At 39.6% G+C, this 11,788-nt stretch overlaps 3 protein-coding genes across 4 annotated transcripts in view; 2 read left to right on the plus strand and 1 right to left on the minus strand.

Moving 5' to 3' along the window:
* The window catches only part of sec16a (SEC16 homolog A, endoplasmic reticulum export factor), a 44,150-nt gene extending 41,890 nt beyond the window's left edge, over positions 1–2,260 (plus strand). For both annotated transcript variants that reach the window (XM_084047519.1, XM_084047518.1), the window contains exon 31: positions 327–2,260. In XM_084047519.1, coding sequence (XP_083903645.1) covers positions 327–422 — 96 coding nt within the window. In that variant the 3' untranslated portion in view covers positions 423–2,260. The remainder of the gene's footprint in view (positions 1–326) is intronic.
* A 121-nt stretch (positions 2,261–2,381) lies between these two features.
* LOC311037125 (uncharacterized protein) lies at positions 2,382–5,507 on the minus strand. The gene is made up of 6 exons (XM_084046216.1): positions 5,150–5,507; positions 4,448–4,568; positions 4,012–4,109; positions 3,524–3,623; positions 3,175–3,293; positions 2,382–2,952 (listed from the first exon to the last, which is right to left on the minus strand). The coding sequence occupies exons 1-6, from the start codon at positions 5,238–5,240 to the stop codon at positions 2,828–2,830; spliced, it is 654 nt and encodes a 217-aa protein (XP_083902342.1). The 5' UTR covers positions 5,241–5,507; the 3' UTR covers positions 2,382–2,827.
* Positions 5,508–6,147: 640 nt separating this feature from the next.
* rpl28 (ribosomal protein L28) lies at positions 6,148–9,889 on the plus strand. The gene is made up of 5 exons (XM_084046679.1): positions 6,148–6,176; positions 7,206–7,296; positions 7,883–8,006; positions 9,158–9,276; positions 9,746–9,889. Exons 2-5 carry the CDS (start codon positions 7,216–7,218, stop codon positions 9,833–9,835), a joined length of 414 nt encoding a protein of 137 aa, XP_083902805.1. The 5' UTR covers positions 6,148–6,176; positions 7,206–7,215; the 3' UTR covers positions 9,836–9,889.
* The last annotated feature ends 1,899 nt before the right edge of the window (positions 9,890–11,788 follow it).

Below are 11,788 nucleotides of genomic sequence, written 5' to 3' on the forward strand. Positions count from 1 at the left end.
TGTGATGGGAAACATTAGCCGAAAATAGCCTATCTATACTGAGCTTTACCAGGGTAAAAGGGCAGACCAAGTACAGAGCCATATTTAGTCAAGTTCACTAAATATTGAGGGTAAAATGTTAACTGTCTAAAAAATACGCAAGAAAATATCTATGAAGCTATCTATGAAAACGTTTAATCTGCAACACAATGTAGTGGGGGGTCCCTGCGTCATCTCTCTCTCAGCTAAGGCGTCTTTGGCCTGAAAAACCTCGAGGACCCCTGGTTTAAGTTATTCCCTTTTACATGGCCTAATCTATTTGTTTGTCTTTGGTTTCTTTTGGCTAGACGAGTGCTCCGTCAGGAGGAGGAGGAGTTGTAGGAGGAGGAGGAGCACGGACAGGTCGGCTGGGCGGTCAGAGGCAGTACCCAGTGCTGAAGTGAATGAAAAGCTCCTCTGACAGACAAGACAAGACAGACAAACTGTAAACAGACTGAATGAATGATATCCTGCCTGGGAGGAAAGTGAAGCACATGGACATACAGCTTTCTCTCTGAAGGACCCTTCCTGTCCCCCCCGTCCCCCCCCATCTAACACAACCATATTGGTCATCATTATCAAACAGCAAAATCATCTTTTTCCTTTCGTTGGGTATAATACATCGCATTTAGGTTTTTTTTTCCGTTTTGTTTTTACAGGTAAGGTGTTGTGGTAGATAGAAGGGCTTATTCCTCTTAGTGTCACGGATGCATTTACAAGTATACGCACGTGGTATGTTCATATAGACATAACTAGTATACTATACAGTAATGCAGGGGTCTTCAACAGGGGGTCCGAGACCCCTAGGGGGTCCTCAGAGTTACTACAGGGGGTCCGCCAAATCGTTGTGATATGATTTTTTTTTTTTACCTCAACCACTTGAACCTTAGCATCCATTTCTTTGTAGGAGAACTTTAACCAAAAATAGCAGATCTACAAGCTCACAACGCCTTGCGCTGCGAGGCGTTGTGAGCTTTTAGATCGGCTATTTTTGTCAAAGAGGTATATTTGTAGAGGGGGAAAAAGAACAGTAAACGTAAACAAAAAAAGTTGAATCCAAAACACAATTTTATACAATCTAGAGGGGGTCCCTGCTTCATCTCTCTCTCTCAGCTAGGGGGTCCTTGGGGTGAAAACGTTGAAGACCCCTGCAGTAATGTATTTGTGACAACTGGGATTGAGTCCCCCCCACCCCCCCAACAAATCTCAACTGTTAATTGATGAAGATCTTCCTCGGTCCTAATTTAGTTATCCCTGATGTTGTGTCTAAGGCCCTAGTTTTACTTTTGTATGACTGTGAATTAAACTAAATGAAAGCGGCACCTATGTTATTCCTATTGTACAATTGTGTACATGCATTTGTGGTTCTTACGTGTTCCCTTTATGAACTGGATATAGCTTTTTGTGTCCAATTTAATGGACTTTTTAAATAGTGCAGTGTCTGCTGTGTTTCCCCTTCTCCTGAGATGGCCTCCCTCCAACCCTGTAAGGGGGGGTGTCACAACAAAGCATCTCTGAATCACAAACGCAGGGGGGAGAAGACGACACGTTTTGTGGTGTTTGTTTGTTTGTTCATTTAAGATATTTATTGTCCATCAGCGAACCTTCACCTCCATATTCTGTCAGGGTCTTCTCCCGGTTCAGCTCCCAGTTCGGTCTGTTTTTTTCCCCTCTTTGCGAAGCGTGTGAGTTCATCCACACAAGGAGAGGTTTACAGAACTGCAGGATACAGGACTAAATCATCCTCTGAAATGTCATTAAAAAATAAATCTATCCAAATATCTGTATATCTGATTGATTGTATTTATGAGTTGTAGTCATAAAAGTATGTGTGGAGAGCAACTAATTTTTATCTGATTAGCTTTGATGGAATGCAAGTATGATTCATAATAGACGTGTTGGATTCACTTTACAATAATTTGTAATGACCGCTTCTGCAGATAAATAGCCCTTCATTCTAAATTGTGAAAAGATAGCTAATTGTACTCATATTGCCATTTCCCTTGTCATTTTATTTTGCTGACACTTGATTTATTGTCTCTGCCAGAGATTTAAACCTTTGTTATCCCATTTCACTTGGCTCTTAATGTTTGTGTAGATTACCAGATCATTTTCAATGGTCCCCAATTTGAGGAGAAACTTGATTTTCACAGTGTCTAGAATTCCTCATGTAAGATTGACAAAAAATAATAATAAAAAAATATATAATAAAGATATTTTTGCGCTCTTTAGCACTTTGAAAGATGTCTGAGGGATTTATTCTTTATGTCATTTTGAAAGTTGGTTCTTTGTTGTGAATAATTGCATCTGCTGTGTCAGTTTGACTCATCATAGTAGCAGTCTACCATTTAAGAATACAGACACACATGGTTTTTAGTTCTTAAAAATCTAATCTCTAGACCCATTTGTACCTGTGTTGAATTTATAAAACAACAGCATTTGATGGCCAGTATTTATTCAGGTAAGACACAATCAAACTGACTTGATTTCAAGATGATCCGATCTCAGCTAAATTGCTCATGAGATTACTTAATCCACATTGTCAGACAGAAGAATCCGGCCTCCTTGACTCTGCCTTGGATTCCAATTAAGGCTAGATTGACACTTCACAGAATGGTCAATAGAAAACAAATGAAAATACCATTTTCCATAGTCATAATAATAATAGTTGCAGTGATTGCTGCTGTTAGTCTCTGTTAGCAGCAAGCTGCCTTTGTTTGTGCTTCTATTTCATGCCGTCAACAGTGTTTGTCATTCAGGAGGACGAGGCATTTTGGAGTCCACTTCGGCACAAATGTTTCCTTCACCATTAGACCGCTAACTTCAGGCTGTTCAGTGCTGCTTGTGCTTTTTGAACAGCGGTCTTCAGCATGGTGTTGGTTTGGTCTGAAACCATCTGTAGGAGAGCATCACGATCCATCTCCAGCAGCATACCTGAGGAGAAAACACAATACAAGAACCGTTCAACCTTCAACAGAAAGGTTTGTGGAAATCCCCAGTGATACAAGAGTGCTAATAGTTAGGGTTTGTATTGTTTGTAATTGTTGGGTTTATATATGATTTATGGGTCCTAGTGGGATATGAACGATCACCCTTAATTTAACCATAACGGCTTCCATATTTTTTAAATAACACTACTATGGAGTGTAAACTAACCAGTGATGTCATTTGCATGTACTGGATCCAGCTCCTCCACCAACGAGAAGAGCTTCTCACCCAGTCGGTCTGTGACCTCATCAACATCTGATGAGTCACTGATGTCCTCCACGTTCTGCCTGAAACATGTCAATTATTACATATCATTAATAATCAGTACATTGAAACTATACACACACTATAGTATGCCAAGTCTACATTTGCATTTGTCTACATAACATGCTATCTAAATTACATTTTAGCATTTTCATAAGCCCGCAAGGTCGTCACGGCATCTATCAGCATATCTCTTGATTAGTCACTTATTATGTATTTTTGGTAAGATAAACTTGATCAATGAGTTACGTACTCATTGAGGGTCTTCAGGGCTACCATCACCTGCTCTTCCAAGAGTGTGGGGTCAGAAAAAAGGTTCAAAACTACATCTTTGTCCTGCTCCAGCAACATACCTGTAGTAAAGAGTGTATTTGTTAATATTATACACAGTGTGGTGCAGAACTACTACTACTACTACTACTAATAAGAAGAAGAAGAAGAATTACAGAATATATATTCTTTGTAGACATCAAATACAAACATATATATATATATATTAACTAGAGTCTTCAGACTATTTATTTTTGTATTGTTACATACGAGTACTAGCAGCAATAACAACAATAACAAATACATTATTTAGAATAGCAGCAATATGTTTGTGTGCACTGTGTAGTCTTAAAGTGTCATGTACCAGTGTCAGTGTGTGGTGTATGTTTAGGTATTGAGGTAGGTGCGTGCGTTGTGTGTGGGTGCGTGTATGTGTGTGTAGTAGCCCCTATGGGAGTTCACAATTCTTACCAGTAATTTTCTGTGAGTGACCTGTGTTGTAGACATCCACAAGCTCAAATAACTGCTCTCCCAGTGAATCTTCATCCTCCTCCTTACAAGTCATTGTGCTGTGAAAATGTAAATATATAATATGGTACATGATTTACTCATTCACGTTGATGTTAGTAATTCAGTATTAATGTAAACAGACTTTCAGCCTTGCCATGGTTTTCCTTCACATAAGCCTAACTGTGGATGACACACTCAAATGACCCGAAGGTCCCTCTCGACCCACTTTGAGGACCACTCAACTGCATTTAGGGTTTCTGGTAACCTTGCGTCACCAGTCTTTCCACCTCGGAAGTTTCTGGTAACATTATTGTCCGCTCATTTGTATTTTGACATAAGTGTTCACCGCAAGCCAGCATGGCGTTGATGACCCCTGTTAAACAACCTACTTACTTACCCAGTGAGTTGATGTGGCTGCAGGTGCAGGGCAGTGAGGGCTTTGGTCAAAGCCCCGGTCAGCAGGGCCTCGTCCTGCAGCATCTGACTCAGAACAGCAGGGGGCAGCTCTAGCAACATGCCTGAAAACACATATACACACATACACACAGCAGTGTTCATTAATTTTTACCTCAGAGATCAGAGAGACTTCAAATGGAACCAAATAAGGAGCCATTTGGTTTAATTTGTACCCTCTCTGAGTTACACATTGATACATTAACGCTAGCCTTGGATCAAGACTATCAGAGATGTCTCAGAAAGCACCTTATATACTTTTCTAGTAAATGTACGGAGTAGCACGGGCTTTACTGGTTAAAGTGCAGGACGCACTGGGGGGTACAGGCCAAGACTATCGTAGATACGAAAGTAAAAGTCAGACTCGATAAAATACTCTATCTATGATAGTCTCTCTTGATCCAAGGCTACATTAACGCAGGATTTGTGTCGTATCTGTAGTATAATCCCTGATTTTAAGGGAAATAATAATAACTAATAATAACATCTGGATTGATAAACAAACTGACTAACAATTTCCCAATTCGTGCCTTTACTCATACACGACACACACACACACACACACACACACACACACACACACACACACACACACACACACACACACACACACACACACACACACACACACACACATCTTATTTACCTGTAAGTTTCCCGGCTATTTCTTCATGTTTCGGGTAAATCCGATGATACAGTTGTTCACCAAGAGCCTGAAGGTCTTCGTCTTCTTCCATGTTATCAGGACTAAAGTGATCTTTAGACTACTAGATAAGAGCTAGTTTATGTTAATTAACCCATCTCATCAACAACAGTGTTTACACCTCATTTATAACTCTATGGTTTACACAGGATGCCTGTGGGATCATTATAATACATTGTCCTCTACATTACATACTGTCAGCAGTGACAATGTTTTCCCCATATAGTCATATTAATAGTTACATTAGATTGGTTTTAATGATTATATAAAAAACAGTTCCATTCTTCTTCCCCAAGCTATTTTCTTTTGCTGTAGGGTAGGATGTAAACAAAGGTCGCGCATCGATGACGCACATCCTTATGAGCGTTGCCAGATTTTGCGAGAGAAATAAGCAGGTCAATTAAAACAAGGCTATTTATTTCTTCTTTTTAATCTTGAAGAAATGTTTAAAATATTTGAGTGAACAAAATTTAGGAAGAAAAGCCCAAACAAGCAACTACACTTTAGAAACAAGCCCCAAAAAACACCCACTACCAATTTACAAGCAACTTTTACAGAAAAACAAGCCAGAAGTCGCTTAAAATAAGCGGACATGGCAACGCTGATCCTTAAGACTAGATATGTTTTACATTATGTAAAAGTAGCAATACCACAATATAAAAAAATACTCTGTTACAAATAAAAAGGCCTCTGTTCAAAATGTTACTTGAGTAAAAGTACCAAAAGTAAAAGTACTACAAATGTTTGAAATCTACAAGCTCACAATGTACTGCTATTTTCAAAAGATTTTAATACATTTTATACATTTGCAAACTTGTGTAATTAAAACATGTGAGTACTCTTTCCACCACTGAAAGTACCTCAAAATTGTACTTAAGTTGAGTAAATGTACTTAGTTACTTTCCACCACTGAAGAAGATGACGAAGTTTCCGGTTCCGGTCCTTTCCGTTCCTTCTCGCTAGCTGAAAGGTAACGTGGTCGCGTCTCGTGCGACACAAATATGAACTTTATGTGTTATATTTATCACATAACTCGCTAGAATAACTGTTATTATCGTTCCGTAGTGTATTGTGCACCTGGTGTGTGGTTTGCCGTGGTGTTTATGGTGTTTATATCTCGGTATATGTTAAAGCACGAGCACCGGCCTGGTCGTCGGTGCTCGTACTGTATGTGAAGCTATTGGCTTGTTAGCTTAGCTTGGGGCTGAACTGAACGAGACAGCGTTTCAGTGTTAAAAGTATTTTAATGTTGAATGAATCTTTGATTGTTGATTCATTGTAATATAATATGTATACCTGAATTATTTGAAGCCCCTGATGACTTGGTTTTAATTTTGTGTTGGTATCTGTTTGCGAGCTGTACGTTTTCACTTGTTTTGGATTTGACATCTTTAGTTTGAATATTTAACGGTTTGCAATAATAAAAAAGCACAAAGTACAGTTCTATACAAGGTCTGCTAAATGGAGTAAACCCAAGAAAGCACTACGCCTTTTTTTCCATTGGGGTCCATGTGTATTCACTCGAAAAATTACAGACAGTGATGGTGTATGCATAAACGTGATATAATTATGCATGTATGTAAAAAAGTATAAATCACAATACCGTTCCAGAGCTTTTTTCCCCACTGTGGCCTTTTTAAAAATATTTCAAAGGGCATTATTTGTCACTTATATACAGTACCAGTAGTCAAATGTTGGTGTGACATGTCACATGCTGCACTGTCCGTACTAATATAATGATTTATATAATATTACTTAATCATAATACAAAATTTAAGGCTGACAGCAAGCTCTAATACTGGGGATAAAATATAATGCAAGTTAAAAGTAGACAAGTAAAGATAGAACCTTTGGTAGCAATGAGAATATGAGTGTTTTTAGTTTTGTTCTGCCATTTGGATAATTGTTCAGAGCTCTGATGAAGAGAGGTCCTTGATGTGACTTTGAACTTGATGTAGTTAAACAGGTTCTAGTTTTTAATTGATGCCTTTTTGTCCAGGTTTGCCAAGATGTCGTCTCATCTGCAGTGGATGGTCATTAGGAACTGCTCCAGCTTCCTGCTCAAGAGGAACGGACAGACCTACAGCACCGTACGTATACATGTACACAGACATACAGCACCGTACATATTATACCAAGAACCACAGCACTGTACGTATATATAATGTACTACCAACAGGCTTGTCCATATGTGACAATCTTTTTTATCCCCGTCTGATTAAATGATTTTCAGATACTGTTAACCCATTAAGACCTGAAGCCGATTCTACAAAAATGTCAAATGTATGTTTCTATATCAGTGGTTCCCAAACTTTTTCATGTCAAGGACCCCCAAAATGATATGTATTTGGCCGCGGACCCCCATCTCAAAATATGTTGTTCCAGGGACCCCTAGAAGCAAAGATTTCAGTTACAAATGTTCACTTTAAAAATGTATATTTTCAATGATTTGCACACATTGTCAAGATTTTTCAAAAATAGCCAAAAGTGTAAAATAATGCTTTTTTAGCTCAAATCTAAAAATGACACAGATGCTTCTCCAGGTCTTTAATGGGTTAATTCACATACATTATATAAAAGGGGACATTTTGTTGATAACTTCAGGACATTCATGTTCCAGAATGTTAATGGTCATTGCTGTCTGTCTGTGTGTGTTTCGATGCGTCTCTACAACAGGAAGCCAACAACTTGAAGTCCAGGAACTCCTTCCGCTTCAATGGACTGGTGCACAAGAAGACAGTGGGAGTGCAGCCCGCAGCTGACGGCAAGGGTGTCGTCGTCGTGTTGAAGAAACGTGCAGGTGAATATCGAATAGTCCTGTAATATAATATCGTAATTTAATGTGTTATAGTTTATGATTCACAAAGAATCAGTGGCAATACGTGTTAACAAAAAATCACTAGAATTCAATTCGGTTGCTCTGCCATACACATCAATTGCATTATTTAACTGTCAACTATTTGAATTCTTTAAATGCACTGCATGCACTAGTTGCTTTGGAAATGCCCTGGGTTCTTGTACCAGTGTCAGACCTCTTAATCTCCCCTTCTTTCTCCCCGTCTTATATTGAAAATATATTTATGCACAGCGTTTCTGTTAATAATCAGGTGTAAAGAACCTACCTACCTTTTTTGCGCTGAAAAAATGAATATTGGCCACTACCGAACTTTTGTACGTACAGATCATCTATATGACCTGTTAAAGTTTCATGCTCTCTCAATCACTTTCATGTTCCTGCTGTAGTAGAGAATAGGAAACCCCAAGGCGTTTGGGGAAATGGTATAAATTACAACAATCATGTGCATCTAGTCATATTTCCCTGTATGATTGATTATGGGCCAGTTTCATTTGCATTTTGGAGGAGCCGAGTCGGCTTTCCGATGTAGGCTCGACCACTCTTTCCTTTTCCTTTTTTTTTCATTCGCCCATGAAGTATACATGGTCCTCCTCCACTTGTGGTCACACAAACGCTGCTTGAAACCCGAAACCATGCCGTAAACACCTAATACCTGCATATTCTATGCATGTATATTTTCATCCTCGCCTCTGGTTCCAGTGATCCAGCTGTATGAGACGTCATAAGTGATCGTGGAATTTGCTGTCACTTTTACATGACGTTGGAGTGCATTCCGATCCTATGAGGCCAACAGGTCGACCACTCCGTCCTCGCATTTAATCCTCTCCTCCTCGCAGGGGCGGCGCTTAGGCGCGAGTGAGTGTGAAAGTTAGGGGATTGGATTTCAGCTTAAGGGCCTCCCCAAATGAGGGAGGTTGTATCACCATTAATCCTCTAGTTATGCATTATACTGCTGGGTAATTAAATGTTCCTCTGAGTTTTATTTTATTTGAATGAGTGTTGATTAGTTTTGTTTAGGTTTCTGAGTCTTTCTGAATACAGTTGCTCCTAACGAGTCTCACTGACACACTCTTAATCTGTTTGTTGTTGTACAGGTCAGCGCAAACCTGCCAAGCAGTACGAGAAGATCACCATCAACAAGAACTCCCGTGCCACCCTGAGCAGCCTCAGGCACATCATCAGCAAGAACAACTACAGGAAGGACCTGCGCATGGTAGGCTGCTCAGGACTTCTCACTGGATCAGATCAGTGATCAAGGCAGATTATTTCCTCCTGTCGATTATTGTTATTGAGCACATTTATTTGTTGTCTACTAAAGAGCTGGTGAACCTATTATTAAAGAGCCCATTGCTCCGTAAACGTTGGTTCCCAAAGGCTACTAAGCGGTGGAGAGACACGGAGACTCCTGTTAATGAACGTTGAACGCTATCAGAATATAGTGCTTTAACTTAACAAAATAAAGCGGAAACCTTTTTGTTTTAACTAAAACAATCACTTAATGCACCATCTGCGTCTACTGAATGGTCTGGGGGGGGTCTGATAAAATAAAATAAATATATTTATCAGTTAAGATTTTAAAGCCCTCTAGTGTCACAAATAATAATCTTCTCGCTGGTCATGGAATGTGGAAGCAGTCAGAATCCTGACCAAGTTGCTTTTTTTTTCTTTCCTTTTTTCCTCAGGCCGCTCTGCGTCGTGCGAGTGCCATCCTGAAGAGTCAGAAGCCAGTTGTGGTCAAGAAGAAGCGCACCAGGGCCACCAAGAGCGCATAATATGGGGCAATTAAAAATTCGTGTTGCTAAATAAAAGTTTTTCATTTGGGAAAACACCATTGTCACTGTCCTTCTGTAGCAGGGTCATCTAGAAATCAGTTTTTTTTATCTGAATGATGCTCTTCTGTTTGGATAATTGGTAAACATTTTTAATTAATTGGTTTAGGTCAACTTAACAAGGTCATTTATCTTTATGAACACACTTTCATGAGAATAATTTTGACATATCTGCCTCAGTCTTAATACAGTATAATGAATCATTAATGGGCCTAGATGGCTTTTAGTTCAGGATCAGAAACACTTGATTCCCAGATACAATGGGAAAGGGAATTTGGTTTAGCTTGGTGTGCAGTGACCACCTTAACCAATAGAGTGGTTATAATGTAAAACTTTTGGTTAACTAGGCCAAGGGTTCCCAAACTTTATGGACCCCCACCCCCCAAAAAAAGAATATACTGTATATATTTGAACTGGGGACCCTTCACCCTGACAAGCGCTTGCAATTGTAGCCAATACATTTAGTTGGACTCGCTTGGACAGATAAATATTGTCAAAATAGACTAACTACAAGCTCACAGAGCCTCGCACTGCAAGGCGTTGTGAGCTTGTAGATTGGCTATTTTCACAATGTTTGTCTTGAGAAATGTGCAGATACCTTGTGTACACTTATACTGTATGTTGGTTTGTTTACTGATGAGTAAGAAAACAATGTTACACTTTCAGGGTTGTGGAGATGGATACCGAGCTCTAGCTGTACTGCAGCATGAAAACTAACTTAATGGTTTTAAGTAAACGGACCAGTTACTTGCAATTGCACTGCAGTTGGTAGCTGGTATGGTAGAAACCTCCACAGCAGCCCCGGTGTTCCGGATCACAAACCCACGCAATGGGGACGGGGTCGATGAGAGGCCCTTTTTATAGCCATGTCTCTCTCTTTAATAGTTTCCAGAGAGGTAAATGTGAGGGTGTTTGGCAAGAACATCCTCACTCAATTGAATTTTCGGGGGGGCAAGAGAAGGAGAAAAAATATTTATCTACATGTATGTACATATTTACACACAGCATATCCATCCAAACGTTGACATTTAGAAATAAGGTCCATGAGCGCAGCAGCTGGTATCTGTTTATAGGCATTAGCGTTATAAGTAGATTATCAGCGCATGTACATACATGAGATTAAAGTGCAGCTGTGAAGCATATTAAAGGGGCGTTTTTAATGTCATTTGTCCCAACAGATGCATATCATTGTCTAACGTAGAGCAGAGATGAGTAGAGGCAGTTAGAAACTGTGCCCAGTGGTCTGGAAACATTGATGGATTTGTTTTAAACTAGCCCACTGGCAGCTTTCCACCTCTGGGTTAGAGTTGATCAGGTCTCCTGTGTCATTTATTTTTTTTGAAGCACAGCTGTGCTCTCACCCAGGATTTCTGGATCATCCTGAAAGGGATGTTCTGGTGACTGAAGATGTGGAAGATTTCTTCCTCTTTGAACGGCTCAGTAGTACTCTATGGACAGTATGAGTGGGTTTAGACCGGTGCTGTTTCTGTCCCTGGCTCTGCTGGTTCTAGGAGGCCAGTGCTTTGAACTGCAGGATACCATTCACGCTTTGATAGAAGACAACATCCACCTTCACGACGAGCTGGAGAACCTCACCCAAGCCCTCAGAGAACTGAAACGATTGCTCTGGCACCACTCAAATGGTACTTTTTTTTGCTTTCTTCTATTGTCGAGAACAAAATATATTAATATATTTAAAATGTATTAATGTATATATTATGTTTAATGTAATGCAGCATTTTGGGCCTACCACAAGGTCAAAACCACCTCTCTCCTCATCTTGTATTCATTCATCAGTTTTCTCTTAACCCTTCTGCTGTTGTCTGTCTCTTCTCTGCACATGTTCTCTCTTTATGACTTATCTATTTTCTGCCTTTGCTTAAAATAGAACTGGAG

The sequence above is a fragment of the Gymnoscopelus microlampas genome, assembly GCF_963454915.1.
Source record: "Gymnoscopelus microlampas genome assembly, chromosome: 21".
Taxonomy (NCBI): Eukaryota; Metazoa; Chordata; class Actinopteri; order Myctophiformes; family Myctophidae; genus Gymnoscopelus; species Gymnoscopelus microlampas.